The sequence below is a fragment of the Coregonus clupeaformis genome, chromosome 17 (genome assembly GCF_020615455.1).
Source record: "Coregonus clupeaformis isolate EN_2021a chromosome 17, ASM2061545v1, whole genome shotgun sequence".
Taxonomy (NCBI): Eukaryota; Metazoa; Chordata; class Actinopteri; order Salmoniformes; family Salmonidae; genus Coregonus; species Coregonus clupeaformis.
Genome location: NC_059208.1, coordinates 32,691,942 through 32,712,125, shown reverse-complemented (window position 1 = coordinate 32,712,125; position 20,184 = coordinate 32,691,942). Strand labels below are relative to the sequence as shown.

Here is a 20,184-nt window from a genome sequence, read left to right as displayed (position 1 = left end):
CCCACTGTATATGTATGTATATGTATGTATGTATATATATATATATATATATATATAATGATTTGTGTGTGTGTGTGTGTGTATATACAGTTGAAGTCAGAAGTTTACATACACTTAGGTTGGAGTCATTAAAAGCATTCACCCTATAGCCAGTGGGATAACCACTTTACACTTTGGGGCGGGGGGTTAGAAGGAATACTTTATCCTATCCCAGGTATTCCTTAAAGAGGTGGGGTTTCAAATGTCTCCGGAAGGTGGTGAGTGACTCCGCTGTCCTGGCGTCGTGAGGGAGCTTGTTCCACCATTGGGGTGCCAGAGCAGCGAACAGTTTTGACTGGGCTGAGCGGGAGCTATGCTTCCGCAGAGGAAGGAGCCAGCAGGCCAGAGGTGGATGAACGCAATGCCCTCGTTTGGGTGTAGGGACTGATCAGAGCCTGAAGGTACAGAGGTGCCGTTCCCCTCACTGCTCCATAGGCAAGCACCATGGTCTTGTAGCGGATGCGAGCTTCAACTGGAAGCCAGTGGAGTGTGCGGAGGAGGGGGGTGACGTGAGAGAACTTGGGAAGGTTGAACACCAGACGGGCTGCGGCATTCTGGATGAGTTGTAGGGGTTTAATGGCACAGGCAGGGAGGCCAGCCAACAGCGAGTTGCAGTAGTCCAGACGGGAGATGACAAGTGCCTGGATTAGGACCTGTGCCGCTTCCTGTGTAAGGCAGGGTCGTACTCTCCGAATGTTGTAGAGCATGAACCTGCAGGAGCGGGTCACCGCCTTGATGTTGGCGGAGAACGACAGGGTGTTGTCCAGGGTCACGCCTAGGCTCTTCGCACTCTGGGAGGAGGACACAGCGGAGTTGTCAACCGTGATGGCGAGATCATGGAACGGGCAGTCCTTCCCCGGGAGGAAGAGCAGCTCCGTCTTGCCAGGGTTCAGCTTGAGGTGGTGATCCGTCATCCATACTGATATGTCTGCCAGACATGCAGAGATGCGATTCGCCACCTGGTTATCAGAAGGGGGAAAGGAGAAGATTAGTTGTGTATCGTCAGCGTAGCAATGATAGGAAAGGCCATGTGAGGATATGACAGAGCCAAGTGACTTGGTGTATAGGGAGAAAAGGAGAGGGCCTAGAACTGAGCCCTGGGGGACACCAGTGGTGAGAGCACGTGGTGCGGAGACAGCTTCTCGCCACGCCACTTGGTAGGAGCGACCGGTCAAGTAGGACGCAATCCAGGAGTGAGCCGCGCCGGAGATGCCCAGCTCGGAGAGGGTGGAGAGGAGGATCTGATGGTTCACAGTATCAAAGGCAGCAGACAGGTCTAGAAGGACAAGAGCAGAGGAGAGAGAGTTAGCTTTAGCAGTGCGGAGAGTCTCCGTGACACAGAGAAGAGCAGTCTCAGTTGAATGACCAGTCCTGAAACCTGATTGGTTTGGATCAAGAAGGTCATTCTGAGAGAGATAGCAAGAGAGTTGGCTAAAGACGGCACGCTCAATAGTTTTGGAAAGAAAAGAAAGAAGGGATACTGGTCTGTAGTTGTTGACATCAGTGGGGTCGAGTGTTGGTTTTTTGAGAAGGGGAGCAACTCTCGCTCTCTTGAAGACGGAAGGGACATGGCCAGCGGTCAAGGATGAGTTGATCAGCGAGGTGAGGTAGGGGAGAAGGTCACCGGAGATGGTCTGGAGAAGGGAGGAGGGGATGGGGTCAAGCGGGCAGGTTGTTGGGCGGCCTGCAGTCACAAGTCGCAGGATTTTATCTGGAGAGAGAGGGGAGAAAGAAGTCAAAGCATAGGGTGAGCATTTCTCATTTTCCAAAATAATCCATCCACCTGACAGGTGTGGCATATCAAGAAGCTTATTAAACTGTGTAAGGCAGGGTCGTACTCTCCGAATGTTGTAGAGCATGAACCTGCAGGAGCGGGTCACCGCCTTGATGTTGGCGGAGAACGACAGGGTGTTGTCCAGGGTCACGCCTAGGCTCTTCGCACTCTGGGAGGAGGACACAGCGGAGTTGTCAACCGTGATGGCGAGATCATGGAACGGGCAGTCCTTCCCCGGGAGGAAGAGCAGCTCCGTCTTGCCAGGGTTCAGCTTGAGGTGGTGATCCGTCATCCATACTGATATGTCTGCCAGACATGCAGAGATGCGATTCGCCACCTGGTTATCAGAAGGGGGAAAGGAGAAGATTGGTGGTGAGCCTAACTGACCTAAAACATTTAATTTTTTACTAGGATTAAATGTCAGGAATTGTGAAAAACTGAGTTTAAATGTATTTGAGTTTAAATGTAAAATTCAGACTTCAACTGTATATATGTGTGTGTGTGTATATATATGTTTTGCCCCACCAGATGTACATGCTAAAATCGCCACTGGTGTTGTGTAACAAAATAGCACATTTTTTTATTGGCCTTTTATTGTCCCCAGCACAAGGTGCACCTGTGTAATGATTATACTGTTTAATAAGCTTCTTGATATGCCACACCTGTCAGGTGGATGGATTATTTTGGAAAATGAGAAATGCTCACTAACAGGGATGTTAACATTTGTGCACAAAATATGAGAGAAATAAGCTTTTTATGAGTATGGAACATTTCTGGGATATTTTATTTCAGCTCATGAAACATGTGACCAACACTTTACATGTTGCATTTATATTTGAGTTCAGTGTAGCTAGCTGTGAAGGGCTCATCAGGACTACTGACTGAACTGAACTGACTGACCTGAATCCGTTAGCAAAGAAGTAACCTAAGATAGACCAGACCCTTGCCTTTTGGCTGATCCATTTGTTTTTCAGGATGGGTGAAAAAAACGTTGGGTATAGTGGAATCGGTGAGGGTAACCAGAAGTTGTCTAGTGATAATTGTTTGTTTCTGTTGGTCAGAGGGAGAAGGTGCTCAGAGTTAAACAAATGGGGGAAAGAATTGTGAATTGTTTCGCTCTCAAGAAAAGGGCGCCATTGAAAGGAATGATTACTGGGATAGCAGTAAATGTAAATGTTGACCAACTGAAGGGGAAGATTCCCGGTATTTATGATGCTCGTCGTTTGGTGCGACGCAAACAAGGTGGTGAGAGTGGGGAAACAGAAGAGTCATTGTCTGTTCTTTTGAGTTTTGAAGTTGAGTCTTTACCTGACAAAGTGAAGTTAGGATATGTAAGTTATCCTGTACAAGCTTATATGCCAAATACATTACGATGTTACAGGTGTCAAACTTATGGGCATGTGGCAGTAGTGTGTAGGAGGGAGGTTCCAAGGTGTGAGAAGTGTGCAGAAGGGCATGAGACAAAGGAATGTGTAGCATTGGGGAAAGTAGTGGTATGTGCTAATTGTAGGGGTGCCCATGGCGCTGGGGATCAGAAATATACTGTGTGAGAGAGGCAGGTTGAGGTTTCCAGGGTAAGCGTAGTGAAGAAGTTGTCATATGCTGAGGCATTGAAGAAAGTAGAGGAAGATGGGTCAAGGGGGAGGAGTGGTGAGAGTAGTAGATATGTACCAATACAGAGGGATAGGCCAACAAGTGATATGTTTCAGTAAGATTGGATTTTTAGCATTTATAGCTATGGTTATTAATTGTACTGCAGGGATGGAACGTAAGTCGAAGAAAATTGAGGTTGTGGTGGCAGCTGCAGAGAGGTATTTGGGTGTGCAAGACGACATCAGAAGAGTTACAGGGAGTGTTAAGTGGTGAAGACCATGGTGCTTGCCTACGGAGCTGTGAGGGGAACGGCACCTCCTTACCTTCAGGCTCTGATCAGTCGCTACACCCAAACGAGGGCATTGCGTTCTTCCACCTCTGGCCTGCTGGTCCCCCTACCTCTGCGGAAGCACAGTTTCCTCTCAGCCCAGTCAAAACTGTTCGCTGCTCTGGCACCCCAATGGTGGAACAAGCTCCCTCACGACGCCAGGACAGCGGAGTCACTGACCACCTTCCGGAGACACTTGAAACCCTACCTCTTTAAGGAATACCTGGGATAGTATAAAAGTAATCCTTCTATCAATCCCCCCCCCAAAAAAAATTAATAATAATAATAATAAATAAATAAATCAAATAAAACACATTTAAAATATATACAGTGGGGAGAACAAGTATGTGATACACTGCCGATTTTGCAGGTTTTCCTACTTACAAAGCATGTAGAGGTCTGTAATTTTTTATCATAGGTACTCTTCAACTGTGAGAGACGGAATCTAAAACAAAAATCCAGAAAATCACATTGTATGATTTTTAAGTAATTAATTTGCATTTTATTGCATGACATAAGTATTTGATCACCTACCAACCTGTAAGAATTCCGGCTCTCACAGACCTGTTAGTTTTTCTTTAAGAAGCCCTCCTGTTCTCCACTCATTACCTGTATTAACTGCACCTGTTTGAACTCGTTACCTGTATAAAAGACACCTGTCCACACACTCAATTAAACAGACTCCAACCTCTCCACAATGGCCAAGACCAGAGAGCTGTGTAAGGACATCAGGGATAAAATTGTAGACCTGCACAAAGCTGGGATGGGCTACAGGACAATAGGCAAGCAGCTTGGTGAGAAGGCAACAACTGTTGGCGCAATTATTAGAAAATGGAAGAAGTTCAAGATGACGGTCAATCACCCTCGGTCTGGGGCTCCATGCAAGATCTCACCTCGTGGGGCATCAATGATCATGAGGAAGGTGAGGGATCAGCCCAGAACTACACAGCAGGACCTGGTCAATGACCTGAAGAGAGCTGGGACCACAGTCTCAAAGAAAACCATTAGTAACACACTACGCCGTCATGGATTAAAATCCTGCAGCACATGCAAGGTCCCCCTGCTCAAGCCAGCGCATGTCCAGGCCCGTCTGAAGTTTGCCAATAACCATCTGGATGATCCAGAGGAGGAATGGGAGAAGGTCATGTGGTCTGATGAGACAAAAATATAGCTTTTTGGTCTAAACTCCACTCCCCGTGTTTGGAGGAAGAAGAAGGATGAGTACAACCCCAAGAACACCATCCCAACCGTGAAGCATGGAAATGGAAACATCATTCTTTGGGGATGTTTTTCTGCAAAGGGGACAGGACGACTGTACCGTATTGAGGGGAGGATGGATGGGGCCATGTATCACGAGATCTTGGCCAACAACCTCCTTCCCTCAGTAAGAGCATTGAAGATGGGTCGTGGCTGGATCTTCCAGCATGACAACGACCCGAAACACACAGCCAGGGCAACTAAGGAGTGGCTCCATAAGAAGCATCTCAAGGTCCTGGAGTGGCCTAGCCAGTCTCCAGACCTGAATCCAATAGAAAATCTTTGGAGGGAGCTGAAAGTCCGTATTGCCCAGCGACAGCCCCGAAACCTGAAGGATCTTTAGAAGGTCTGTATGGAGGAGTGGGCCAAAATCCCTGCTGCAGTGTGTGCAAAACTGGTTAAGACCAACAGGAAATGTATGATCTCTGTAATTGCAAACAAAGGTTTCTGTACCAAATATTAAGTTCTGCTTTTCTGATGTATCAAATACTTATGTCATGCCATAAAATGCAAAATAATTACTTAAAAATCATACAATGTGATTTTCTGGATTTTTGTTTTAGATTCCGTCTCTCACAGTTGAAGTGTACCTATGATAAAAATTACAGACCTCTACATGCTTTGTAAGTAGGAAAACCTGCAAAATCGGCAGTGTATCAAATACCTGTTCTCCCCACTGTGTATATATATATATATATATATATATATATCAAATAATAAAAAAATTCAACATTTGAAAGAAATTTTAAAAAAGAAAAAAAAGATGATAAATTTGAAATAAAAAAAATTGTGTAAAGTGGTTGTCCCACTGGCTATCATAAGGTGAATGCACCAATTTATAAGTCGCTCTGGATAAGAGCGTCTGCTAAATGACGTAAATGTAATGTCCCGTCATTTCAGGTTGAGGGCATGTGGTAGGAATGAATATATTTAAATAGTTGAGTAGGGTGGTGTTAATTATTAATAATATTTGTGAGTGTAGTGTTAGATGGTAGGGTATTTCTTTATTTTATTTTTCAAGCAAAATATAAGGGAGTTGTACTCCAGTCTAGTAGGTGGCGGTAATGCAACAAATTGGATCCCAGTAGTTTTGAAGCTCGGATGTCGGAGATTTCTAAGTTCCCAGTTGTTTTGAACGCGGTAGTAGTCTCGACTCTCGCTGCGCGACCAACGTAATCAATTTGGGCACCAGGCGTGTACGTATAGCTTCTACCTTATTGTTTACAATTAGTCTAGTTAACTACTCCACGGCATGCCTTGTTGGATTAATTGTAGTAAAACTAGATGGTGTAGCTCATTTTAAATGATGATACATTTATTCAGCTATGTCCACTAAATATTGGTTATTGAAATTTGTAGCTTACTAGCTTTGCGGTTATGTTCAGCTAGCCAACGTTAGCTAGCTAGCTAATCGTTTCTGCTGTTGGTTCTACAAAAGGTTTCTATCTAACCCTGCAATGATTGGCATTGCTTTTGGCTAGCTAAATAAACAATATTACTTTCATTATTATTTTTTATTTTTTACATTTACAGATTTCTGGAAGATAAGTGAAGTTAGGAAACGTCCAGTGTTTGTGTAGACAAGGTGAAGATTGAGGACGAGATGGAAGATGGTACACCTGTAGGACTATCTGTGGGAATTGCAGACGCTGACAATGCTCCCTCAAGCTCATCAGGAGCATCAACAAGAAAGAGGAAGTCTGATGTGCTCAGAAATGCTAAGCCCAAGAAGAAAACGAAGCCCAAAGTCAGCCGCCCCCCAAGGCTTGGCTACACTGTTGAACAGGGAGAGGATATGCTTCTGATCATATCGAATACAAATCAGTATGATAACATATGGCGGCCGAACGCGAAAAGAAAAAAGAAAAAGAAAATCCTTAAAGGAAAAGCCAAAGTCACTCAGGCAAAGAAGAAGAATACAGTTTTTCCAAAGGGTAAAGCCACAAAGAAGCCACTGATCAAGAGAGGTGAACTGGAGCCCACACTGCAACACCACCAAGATGAGGGCTTTGACAGCTGGGGTCAGAGTTTACCAGTGGAAGTGTTAGTTAATATTTTCAAGATGGTAGTTCACCAAGATGGTGCAGTACCATTCCTGTGCAGGTAATGCAATGTTTAATGTAGCCTGCCCTTCTCATGTTGCATTTCATCGGTGCCTCTGTCTCATTTCTCATAAATTGGAGATTGTAGACATAAAACTTAGATTAAATAAACAATCCTGCTCAATACAAGCTGTAATCAACATAGAAACTATCTGACCTATCTGAGCTAACTGATATTTAAACATGTTATTTTATTTTCTGTTCACTGTTTTAGGGTGGCTAGGGTGTGCCACCTATGGAATGCTGCTGCAGCCAGTCCTGCTCTGTGGCGCAGTGTGTCCGTGGGTTACTGCTGGTTGGAACCTGGTAAAACCCACTTACCTAAAACAGAACTGAAGATCAGGAACACTGTAAGCTGGCTTGCACAGAACAGGTCAGTACTATTTGGGAAAATTGCAAACAGAATAACATAGTTTCAGACACTGTGGGGAACTCTGTATGTAGGCCTACTAAGTAAAATGTGGATTGTATAGGCTAGTTCTGGGGTTTCATGGACACTGATTAAGCCTAGTCATGGACTAAAAAGCACTTTCAGTCCAGGGCATAATTTGTGTCCATGAAACAGACTGACCCATAGAGTAAATGTATTCTAAGCCCTAACAACAATTTAGTAATGTGAAAAAGGAACATTAACTGACTATTAACTATGCCTGTATAAATAAGTAATAATGGTACATTTCTCTTATTTTGTTTTGAAGATTCTCCCAACTAAGAGACTTTTCTCTTAATCACTGGAAAAATAATGTTGACCATGTTGTGGAGGTAAATTCTAATCTACAGAATACAAATGTAATGTTAGTGTTTGTTTTGCCCTTTAATGCCACAATGAGGCTAATGTTTGTGTTCCCTGATACCTGTTCAAAAAACATTTATTGGATCCATGCACCTTACTAATGTAGACTAAGTGTAAGGAATAGTTTGACATAGAAAGGAAAGCTATCGCTGTTAATTTTTTGATAATAACTTCATACCATGAAAGTCAGTATGACATTAGCAGAAGTTATTATTTCCTGTTGAAGTCTGATTGTGTTTCAGGTTTTCTTTATTGATTAACATCCCACTGTTTACCTAACAGGTTGTGTCCCAGTCCTGCCCCCAACTCCGATCACTCAAGCTGTCATACTGTACAGGCGTGACTGAGAAGGCCTTTCAGAGCCTCAGTGGCAGCTGTCGGTCACTGGATAGCATTAATGTCCAGTACTCTGAGGTAGGCCAAAGAGCATGTCAATGGACATAATGATGGTTCACTCACACTATAGCACACAAAGGTCAAAATACTGCACCATAGTAGGCCAGAGACGGTGCCTTCCGAAAGTATTCACGCCCCTTGACTTTTTCCACATTTTGTTGTTTTACAGCAGGGGTTCCCAAACGTTTTTGGCCCGCGACCCCATTTTGATATAAATAAATAAATAAATAAATGGGAACCCCACCATGTAAAATATATACAAGTGATGTAATACCTTTCTGATTTCAGTCACTTCAAACCTAACTTCCTTCAGATAGTTTTTTTTCTCCTCAATTGGGGCTATGACTGTATTACAAATCAGTCTAACGGTACTTTTGAAAGTATTTACATCTGAAGGTAGTGTAGTTTGAAGTGACTTAAATCAGAATCGGAAAGGTATTGGGAAGTTCAGAAAATTATCAGGAAATGTTGTATGATCTTCTGTGTAGAAAATAACACATGTTCTTTTCCCCCCCAGTCTGATTTAGTGACTGGTCTTGTCCACTCTGTTCTAATGAGTCCTGCGCGGCTTGTGGGTATTGTAGAGGGAACATCACACATGCATTTTCCTGAGAGTCCTATCTTTCAGTGATATGGTCATAATCTTTTTTTGCTTAAACCGTTCAAAGGATAGAGCCGCATTTGTAGGAAGAAAACAGAAACCACTCTGTTTATTACAACCACGTCTAGCGGCTACTTGAGGTTACTAACGTAACCCCGGTTCTATGAACCAAGCATGTTTGTTTGGGGGGCGAGTTTCTCTCGCGACCCCTAGTTTGGGAAACGCTGTGTTACAGCCTGAATTTAAAATAGATTACGTTTAGATATTGTGTCATTGGCCTACACACAATACTGGGTGAGAGAAAAAAATCAATTTAATCCATTTTGAATTCAGGCTGTAACACAACAAAAGGTGGAATAAGTCAAGGGGCATGAATACTTTCAGAAGGTACTGTACATGACAGTGGATGAGCTTATTATATACACTGCTGCCTATTGATTGTATCACTTTTCATTAGACATACCATCTTCAAAGTAGATATAACTTCTTTGTGCAATATTAAATGCCTAAAATTCTATACTTTCTCTTGTTGCTGTAGTTTCAGGTTGAAGGGCTTGTCACCTTCTTGGAATCATATGGCATTCAAATTAGACAGATTTTGTTCACCCATGGGCCCAGGAATGACCGGCTTCTCACTGCTATCTCTGTAAGTGCTATTTTAATTCATACAGTATTTCAGATTACTTCCGTATAATTGAGACTTCAGAAAGTGTTTGTACCCCTTTAGCTTTTTCCACATTTTGTGTTAAAGCCTGAATTTAAAATGGATTAAATTGAGATGTTGTGTCTCTGGCCTACACACTATACTCCATAATGTCAAAGTGGAATTATGTTTTTAGAAATTGACAAATTAATAGAAAATGAAAAGCTGAAATGTCTTCAGTCATTAAGTATTCAACCACTTTGTTATGGCATGCCTAAATAAGTTCAGGAGTAAAAATGTGCTTAATAAGTTGCATGGACTCACTTTGTGTGCACTAATAGTGTTTAACATAATTTTTTTTTAAGGACTACGTCATCTCTGTACCCCACACAGACAATTATCTGTAAGGTCCCTCAGTCGAGCAGTTAATTTCAAACAGAGATTCAACCACAAAGACCAGGGAAGTTTTCCAATGCCTGGCAAATAAGGGCACCTATTGGTAGATGGGTAAAAAAATAAAAAAAATAATGCTGCCAAGGCAGCAGCTACTCTTCCTGGAGTCCAGCAAAATTAAGGCAGTTATATATTTAAAAAAACGAACAAAAAAAAACATTACAATACATTCACAACAGACTTCACAACATATTATGTGTGTGCCCTCAGGCCCCTACTCTACTACCACATATCTACAACACAAAATCCATGTGTACGTGTGTATATAGTCTGTATGTTATCGTGTGTTTGTATGCATGTGTCTGTGCCTATGTTTGTGTTGCTTCACAGTCCCCGCTGTTCCATAAGGTGTATTTTTATGTTTTTTAAACCACATTTTACTGCTTGCATGAGTTACTTGATGTGGAATAGAGTACCATGTAGTCATGGCTCTATGTAGTACTCTGCGCCTCCCATAGTCTGTGCTGGACTTGGGGACTGTGAAGAGACCTCTGGTGGCATGTCTTGTGGGGTATGCATGGGTGTCCAAGCTGTGTGCCAGTAGTTCAAACAGACAGCTCGGTGCATTCAACATGTCAATACCTCTCACCGTCAGGGATGCAAACTAGTCACCTTTCGGCGAAATTTGCCGTTTTGAATCCAAAATAGGTAACCTAGGTGATTTGTGTAGATCCGATGATACGTTTTTTTTGTTGGGGTGGGGGCAGGTCACTACTGGCTGTAAGCGAACGAGTGATGCACGTTTGGGGCAATATTGGCTGTATCCAAGGCTCAGCCAATCGTTCACATATCTGCAGAATGCAGCACACGACTGAAGAGAGACAACCAACATGCTAGTTACAGCATCAGCACGCTCTCTAGAAAGACAGCGGATAGTGGAAAGGCAGTTTGCCAGTTACAGCAGCAGCGCGGCCCCTGGACAACAACGAAGAGGTACATTTGAAGTCGGAAGTTTACATACACCTTAGCCAAATACATTTAAACTCAGTTTTTCACAATTCCTGACATTTAATCCTAGTAAAAATTCCCTGTTTTAGGTCAGTTAGGCTCACCACTTTATTTTAAGAATGTGAAATGTCAGAATAATAGTAGAGAGAATGATTTATTTCAGCTTTTATTTCTTTCATCACATTCCCAGTGGGTCAGAAGTTTACATACACTCAATTAGTATTTGGTAGCATTGCCTTTAAATTGTTTAACTTGGGTCAAAGGTTTCGGGTAGCCTTCCACAAGCTTCCCACAATAAATTGGGTGAATTTTGGCCCATTCCCCCTGACAGAGCTGGTGTAACTGAGTCAGGTTTGTAGGCCTCCTTGCTCGCACACGCTTTTTCAGTTCTGCCCACAAATTTTCTATAGGATTGAGGTCAGGTCTTTGTGATGGCCACTCCAATACCTTGACTTTGTTGTCCTTAAGCCATTTTGCCACAACTTTGGAAGTATGCTTGGGGTCATTGTACATTTGGAAGACCCATTTGCGACCAAGCTTTAACTTCCTGACTGATGTCTTGAGATGTTGCTTCAATATATCCACAAAATGTGGATGGTGTTCTTCGGCTTGCAAGCATACCCCTTTTTCCTCCAAACATAACGATGGTCATTATGGCCAAACAGTTCTATTTCTGTTTCATCAGACCAGAGGACATTTCTCCAAAAAGTACAATCTTTGTCCCCATGTGCAGTTGCAAACCGTAGTCTGGCTTTTTTATGGCGGTTTTGGAGCAGTGGCTTCTTCCTTGCTGAGCGTCCTTTCAGGTTATGTCGATATAGGACTCGTTTTACTGTGGATATAGATACTTTTGTACCTGTTTCCTCCAGCATCTTCACAAGGTATTTTGCTGTTCTGTGATTGATTTGCACTTTTCGCACCAAAGTACGTTCATCTCTAGGAGACAGAATTCGTCTCCTTCCTGAGCGGTATGACGGCTGCGTGGTCCCATGGTGTTTATACTTGCATACTATTGTTTGTACAGATGAACGTGGTACCGTCAGGTGTTTGGAAATTGCTCCCAAGGATGAACCAGACTTGTGGAGGTCTGCAATGTTTTTTCTGATGTCTTGGTTGATTTATTTTGATTTTCCCATGATGTCAAGCAAAGAGGCACTGAGTTTGAAGGTAGGCCTTGAAATACATCCACAGGTACACCTCCAATTGACTCAAACGATGTCAATTAGCCTATCACAAGCTTCTAAAGCCATGACATCATTTCCTGGAATTTTCCAAGCTGTTTAAAGGCACAGTCAACTTAGTGCATGTAAACTTCTGACCCACCGGAATTGTGATACAGTGAATTATAAGTTAAATAATCTGTCTGTAAACAATTGTTGGAAAAATTACTTGTCATGCACAAAGTAGATGTCCTAACTGACTTGCCAAAACTATAGTTTGTTAACAAGAAATGTGTGGAGTGGTTGAAAAACGAGGTTTAATGACTCCAACCTAAGTGTATGTAAACTTCCGACTTCAACTGTAGGTGAGAAGCCTGGGGACGGAGGTGAGAAGTTGATGAAGCGTACTACATGAGCTGTAACCGAAAAACAACTGGCATTTGGAAAGTTTGAGGTGAGGGAGCAAGTGTGGTGGAACAAGAATTGTTAGCATTGTTAAGTATCCTGCTAGTTCGATTGAATTATCCATTAGCTAGGTACCTAGCTAACGAACTAACTACTATCTATGAACTAATGTTTTCCCTCTACAGTACGTGGTTCATTTTCAGAATGAGAGAATTAGGCGAAAATGAGGCGTTGCTTGTTAAACAAGTGGATTCAGGGATGAAGTGTAGCTGGAGCTGGGCCTGGTTTAAGCTGGATGCCACTTTAGAGGTGAAAGGAACACCACACACTTTACCTCTTTCTCACTTTTTGAATACAGTGGATAAAAAGGGGTATGCCAGGTGTACTCTCTGCCTGAAAGAGATAAATTATGCCAACAAAGGGTCTCATGTAGAACAGATGTCCACAGGCAGAAAGTGTACAATGTAATAACGTGCAGTGTAGCCCAAAGCTATTGCTTTTGTTGTGTTGAACTTTACATACAGTTGTGTGTGAGTGAGGGGGGATTCTTTTAGTTTTTACTGAGTGAACGTTATTTTTGCACACATATAGCCTTGTGCACTTGATCGATGTCTTCTATAGTGGCCACTATAATCATAGCCACTATAATAGAGAAAAAATAGAAGGCCAGTTTGTTTAATTGTATTTCTATTTTAAGATGTTTTTTTCCCAAGTGCAATATTTAGATGTGTGTGGTCAAGCGTTATATTATAAAGCCTGTCATGGCTAACTGCAATATTAATGTATTGTTTTTTCTCTGGACTTGAGTGTTGTTTGCAGTAAAGTCTAGGCAACAAATTGGATTGCTTTCCTTACATTTATTAGCTGTGTGTTAGGTTCACATTAACCACTTTTTATTTTACACACTGACTGATCATGTAGATCATATTCTTTGTTGTTTAATTAGTTAAAACCTGCATTTCAAGAAGGGATCCAGCCTAAGTAACTAGAAATTAGCATTTTAAAGCTGATATTTATTTAAATAAAAATTGTATCCCCCCTAGCAAGGATTTTTTTTGCGTGTTTCAGTGCAAAAGAAAGTGTCACCTTTTCACAATGAGGCCAATGGTGACTTTAAAACAGTTAGTGTTTAATGGCTGTGATAGGAGAAAACGGAGGATGGATCAACAACGTTTTAGTTACTCCACAATGCTAACCTAAATGACAGAGTGAAAAGAAGGAAGCCTGAATAAAAAACATTCCAAAACGTGTCCTGTTTGCAATAAGGCACTAAAGTAAAACTGCAAAAAGTGGCAAATAAATTTACTTTATGTACTGAATCCAACACAACACATCACGGAGTACCACTCTTTATATTTTCAAGCAAGTTGGGGGCTGCATCATGTTATGGGTATGCTTGTCCATTGGCAAGGACTAGGGAGTTTTTTTTAGGATATAAGTAAACGGAATAGAGCTAAGCACAGGCAAAATCCTAAAACACGAGGCCAAATATACACTGAGTGTACAAAACATTATGAACACCTGCTCTTTAAATGACATTCACAGACCAGGTGAAAGCTATGGTCCCTTATTGATGTCCCTTGTTACAGTGCATTCGGAAAGTATTCAGACCCCTTCACTTTTTCAACATTTTGTTATGTTACAGCCTTATTCTAAAATAGATTAAATAAATAAAAATCTTCAATCTACACACAATACCCCATAATGACGAAGCAAAAACAGGTTTGTAGAAATGATAGCCAAAAAAAAGACAACTGAAATACCTTATTTATAGAAGTATTCAGACCCTTTGCTATGAGACTCGAAATAGAGCTCAGGTGCATCCTGTTTGAATTGATCATCCATGATGTTTCTACAACTTGATTGGAGTCCACTTGTGGTAAATTCAATTGATTGGACATGATTTGGAAAGGCACACACCTGTCTATATAAGGTCCCACAGTTGACAGTGCATGTCAGAGCAAAAACCAAGCCATGAGGTCGAAGGAATTGTCCGTAGAGCTCCGAGACAGGATTGTGTCGAGGCACAGATCTGGGGAAGGGTACCAAAAGCAGCATTGAATGTCCACAAGAACACAGTGGCCTCCATCTTTCTTAAATTGAAGAAGTTTGGAACCACCAAGACTCTTCCTAGAGCTGATCGCCCGGCCAAACTGAGCAATCGGGGGAGAAGGGCCTTGGTCAGGAAGGTGACCAAGAACCCGATGGTCACTCTGACAGAGCTCCAGAGTTCCTCTGTGGAGATGGGAGAACCTTCCAGAAGGACAACCATCTCTGCAGCACTCCACCAATCAGGCCTTTATGGTAGAGTGGCCAGACGGAAGCCACTCCTCAGTAAAAGGCACATGACAGCCTGCTTGTAGTGCAATCTTTCAAATCCACACACCGCCATCTCACGACTGAAATATTTAGCCTGAATGCCAAGCGTCACGTCTGGAGGAAACCAGGCACCGCTCATCACCGGGCCAAACCATCCCTATGGTGAAACATGGTTGTGGCAGCATAATGCTGTGGGGATGTTTTTCAGTGGCAGGGACTGGGAGACTAGACAGGATTGAGGGAAAGATGAACAGAGCAAAGTACCGAGAGATCCTTGATTAAAACCTGCTCCAGAACAATTTCATGCATTTTAGATTAAGGCTGTAATGTAACAAAATGTGGAAAAAGTGAAGGGGTCTGAATACTTTCCGAATGTACTGTAAATCGCCTTCTTGAGGCACAGATTGCAACTGGTGGAATCATCGATCCAGTGTACAGTCATAGAGTGCCTTTAGTGGTGGCATACCAGAGAGGATACTTTTAGGTAATTGACTCAATATTAGGAAGGTGTTCTTCATATTCTGTACACTCAGTGTACACTGGAGTTGCTTACCAAGACGATATTTAATTTTCCTGAGTGGCCTAGTTACAGTTTTGACTTAAATCGGCTTGAAAATCTATGGCAAGACTGAAATGGCTTTCTAGCAATGATCAACAACCAACTTGTACACTCCAAGTGTGCAAAGCTCTTAGAGACTTACCCAGAAAGACTCACAGCTATAATCACTGCCAAAGGTGATTCTACCATGTATTACACTCAGGGGGGGATTAATACTTATGTAATCAAGATATATTAGTGTTTTATTTCTCATTCATTCTTTACAAATGTTAGAAGTTTTCTTCCACTTGTACAGAGTATTTTGTGTAGATCGTTGACAAAAAAATGACAAATCCATTTTAACCCCACCTTGTAACACAACAAAAGGTGGTAAAAGTCAAGGGGTGTGAATACTTTCTGAAGGCACTGTATTTAAATTATCGCTGCCCTCAATTAATATTAAAATATATGTCCCATACTGTATGTTGTTTTACTAGAGAGGATGCTGCCCAGAGTTGCAATTGCTGGAAATCAACACAAAGCTGGACAGTGGAAATTGCCATCTTCCAATCTGCATTCAAGCTTTGCAAAATGGCTGTCCTAAACTGCAGGTATTTAATCTTTATGCAGTTGCTTATTATAATGACATTTTTTTTATTTTAGTCATTTAGCAGACTCTTATCCAGAGTGACTTAGAGCATTAATCTTAAAATAGCAAGATGGGACAACCGCATAGTAAGTATACTTTTCCTCAAATTAGCTATCAGCAAAGTCAGAGCTAGAAGGGGGAGGTTATCTTATTGAAATTGCTTTTTATTTGTTTTGTGAGGGAACAAACACATTGCTGACCTTGATTTATTTTCTCTTGTGGCTCAGACTTTCCGGATGCTGAATGTCATTCCGATGCCTAAAATGACTCGTAATGGGTCGGGTTCCACATCTGGCTTCCCTTTACTGGAGGAGCTGTGTATGGCCACCACAGCTGTTTCCTTCATGACTGACCAAGACTTGGCAAAGATTGTCTACGACTCCCCTAAACTGCGTGTGCTGGACCTGAGAGGTTGTTCCCGGATCACAGCAGCCGGGCTCTCTTCTCTACCATGTGACGGTACAGTATATCCAGACATACCCATCCATTGTTGATGCTATGGATGGCCTTTTAAACAAACAATCAAATGCTCTATTTGGCCAAGTCTGTTGCTACCCTCTTGGTCAGTTATCAATGATTACATTGGTTCATGTCTACAATGTAAACTCATATGCTTCAAATATCAATGATTACATATGTTCACGATTACATTGATTACATTACATGCTACTATACTCTGTGCTGTGTTTTTTATTAGAGCTTGAGTGTCTGTACTGGGGACTGTACTTTAGCAGCAATGTCACAGTATCGTTGTCCAAGAAGGGAATTCACCTGCTGACCCAGAAATGGAGTGGCACCTTGCAGGAGCTAGACCTTGCCAACCAGCTCTTCTCTGAAGAGGACATGGAGATTGCCTTGGGCCATCTAGCTCAGGGAACCGGAGCAGACCCCATACGTTCTCTCAATCTTAGTGGGACCAAGGTCACAACACCTGCCCTCCGGTAGGCAACACATTGGTCTTCTTTTCAACATAAAACTCACTGTGAAATGGAATAGCCAATACATGTATTGTTTGCACAATACCTTTCTTATTAGGATTGTTATCAGAACAGATGCAAGTATTTGTGAAATAAAGTATTTGAATTTCTCTACCTAGATAAAAAAGGTCACAAGTAGGGGCAGCACATCAGTGGTGTAGTGGAGGTTAAGCGCACGTAAACGCCGTGTGCACACCTTTCTTATTTTGCACGAGTGTGCACCCACCTTTTATGGAAACATTTATTGAAACTAAGTATAGGGAGTGTTACTTTACTCACCTCGAACAACGATCAGTGTTTACCCACTGTTTTTTTTTTACCTCTACATCACTGCAGCACATGCTATATCAGGATGCAATGTGATTTACCTAGTTTGGCTTAAACTGGAGATAAAATGTATTTTCTTTGTTTTGCAGGTTAGTTATAGGCCAGTCTATGTTACACCCCTGAAAAAGGGGAGAAATAATCACGAACGTGACGCAGTTATGTTTCCTCACTGACAAATTTAGTGTAATGATTTTACAAAAATACCACATTTTACAGAACAACAGATCTACAGGAACCAGAGATTTGTAGGGTACAAAGCTTATTCAAGTCACAACAGCATAAACTGTAATTCACTAAAACATATACAAATGTTTCAATATAACTGTCAAACACAAAGTAGCTTTAGCTCAGTAACCCATAACTACATTTATCAACCATGTCAACAAAGTATTCGAAACACATTATACAAATAACCCCAAATATTATATTAACAACGCACATACTCATTCACAATTAGCATAAAATGGCAGCTACTCTCAGTACGAAGCTATCGCTGCAACCAAGCAGATTACAGTCACACACGCACCTAATAACTCTCTTCAACTTAACTCTAACTTCCTCAAGATGTTACTAACACATACCTTAAACTCTCTTCACAGGTTAGCAAGTTATTACATTCAAATTAACTCGTTTCATATCAATAACGTACCTGAAAAAGGGGAGAAATAATCACGAACGTGACGCAGTTATGTTTCCTCACTGACAAATTTAGTGTAATGAGAAAAAGACCGCGATTCCCCCAGGAAGTTGGGTGGAGACCAGAGCAATCGATCTCAGGCTCATAGATTAAGAGCATTTAGTAGATCACAGATGAACACTTTTACCCTTAAATTAGGCACCACAAACTAAAGTAGTCAATATAACATTTACACATTCCTCTTACAATATTAACCCTTTGACTCTTGACGGATTTTAAACACATTTATGCATTTTATCAATCTCTATGAAGTAGTACTGGATGCATTATCTTTTTAACCTTAGATATTTTAAGATCCTTACATACCATGAACTTACTAATACTTTTTAGTGTATAACAGGCTATGAATATGTCCTTTAACCTGTCACACTCTCCCCGACAAAATAAATGTTGTCCCAACATTACCAACATTATCTTCTTAAACAGTCTATAAGCACTGGACGTAGAAAATCCTCTTCTGTAAGCTAGTCCTTGAGCAGAGGTCAAAGTTCACAGTTCAAATAGAACCAAGAAGTTATATTCACAGTCCATATCTGTTGACCAGCTGTATAAACAGTCCATAAGCAGTCTTTTCTCATACTATTGTCAACAGTCCATCAGTTTTAATGATCTCTATGCATAGTCTGCTAATTGTCTCGTGAAAGTCTGTGAAATCAGTCAGTAGTCCATGGTCAAACATGTCAACTCTGTCTGTGGCCTCAAGTTTGCTGGAAGTCCATACATGTAGGGTGGCTGAAGGTAATATCCCTGTAGTGATGGCAGCCATGGAACCAGTCCTGGTGCAGGGTAGACAGGGAACAACTGTGGCTGTGGCTGGATACTGTAGCAGGAAGGGATACCAAGCTGATCATAGGTGATACGTCTTGGAGGGTGTCTCTCTCTTTGTGGCAGCTGGTAAGCTGGTTCCTCCGGGTTCAGCAGCAGCAGTTAATGAAGGAAAGGCACTTAGTGGACGATCATCCAGCACATTTTCAGCAGGCAAGTTCATCTCCTCAGCAGGCAGTTCTTTAACTGTTGTTTTCTCCTCCAGCTGATTTTCAACAAGCGGCTGTGCTGGTAGCATATCAGGAACTGGCACCGCAACTGTTTGTTTCACTGGTGGGGGCCTGTTTTCCGACTCTCTCGCTGGTTCAGCATACCTCTCAGGCACTGTAGGAAATGTGGGGACCTGTAGCGGCTCATGATGAAGGTCATATTCATCCCCGCTGTCTTCATCAGAATCTAGAGGCTGTGATCCAGGCTGATGTCTCTTTTTCTTACTTTTGTCATCTTTAGTCATTTCTGGTTGTCTCTCAAAAGGTAAGTGGTCACAGGACATGAGCAGGTTTCTGTGCAGGACCCGGGAGCGTCCCCTACCCTTTTCTGGTCTCAACTCATAAATCGGCAGGTCTGAACCCATTTGTCTCACTACTGTGTGAATTTGATCTTCCCAATAGTTACGGAGTTTGCCTGGTCCTCCTCTTGGTGTCAGGTTTTTTAATCAGAACTCGCTCGCCAGGCTGTAGCACTGAACTCCTAACTTTAGTGTCATAGTACTTTTTACTTCTTTCAGCAGCTTTCTGAGCATTTTCATTTGCAATGGCGTATGCTTCTTCCATTCCTCGTTTCCAGTTCTCCACGTAGTCTCGCTGGTTACTGGAACCTGCCTCTGTGCACAATCCAAAGAACATATCAACTGGAAGCCTGGGTGATCTCCCAAACAGAAGATAAAATGGTGAATAGCCAGTCACTTCGCAACGGGTGCAGTTATATGCATAAACCAGTTTGTTTAGAGACTCCTTCCAGTTTGACTTTTGTGTCTCAGTTAGTGTCTTTAGCATTTGCAACAATGTTCTGTTCATTCGTTCCACTTGACCGTTCCCCATCGGGTGGTAGGGTGTTGTTCTGGACCCCGCCATGCCACTGAGTTTCTTTAACTGATGGAACAACTGATTTTCGAATTCTCCCCCTTGGTCATGGTGGATGCGGAGGGGAACCCAAACTTCAGGGCAAAGTCATTGAAGATGAGATTTGCAGCAGTTTTTCCTGACTTTGATGTGGTGGCGTAGGCTTGAGTGTAACGTGTAAAATGATCAACAATCACGAGGATGTACTCATATCCCCCTTTGCATCTGTCGAGATGGAGGAAATCTATACATACCAGTTCAAATGGCTGTGTTGTCACAATGTTTGTCAGAGGAGCTCT

At 42.1% G+C, this 20,184-nt stretch overlaps 1 protein-coding gene across 3 annotated transcripts in view; it reads left to right on the top strand.

Moving 5' to 3' along the window:
• Positions 1-20,184, top strand: part of fbxl6 (F-box and leucine-rich repeat protein 6) — a 37,340-nt gene that overhangs the window by 10,804 nt on the left and 6,352 nt on the right. The window contains exons 1-10 of one of the 3 annotated variants that reach the window (XM_045226280.1): positions 6,122-6,187; positions 6,525-7,094; positions 7,308-7,466; positions 7,792-7,855; positions 8,169-8,300; positions 9,422-9,529; positions 15,847-15,960; positions 16,226-16,457; positions 16,696-16,939; positions 17,392-17,407. In XM_045226280.1, the coding sequence (XP_045082215.1) occupies positions 6,595-7,094; positions 7,308-7,466; positions 7,792-7,855; positions 8,169-8,300; positions 9,422-9,529; positions 15,847-15,960; positions 16,226-16,457; positions 16,696-16,939; positions 17,392-17,407 (1,569 nt within the window). In that variant the 5' untranslated portion in view covers positions 6,122-6,187; positions 6,525-6,594. Of the gene's footprint in view, positions 1-6,121; positions 6,188-6,524; positions 7,095-7,307; positions 7,467-7,791; positions 7,856-8,168; positions 8,301-9,421; positions 9,530-15,846; positions 15,961-16,225; positions 16,458-16,695; positions 16,940-17,391; positions 17,408-20,184 lie in introns of those variants that run through there. The other 2 variants (XM_045226281.1, XM_045226282.1) reach the window with 2 other exon arrangements.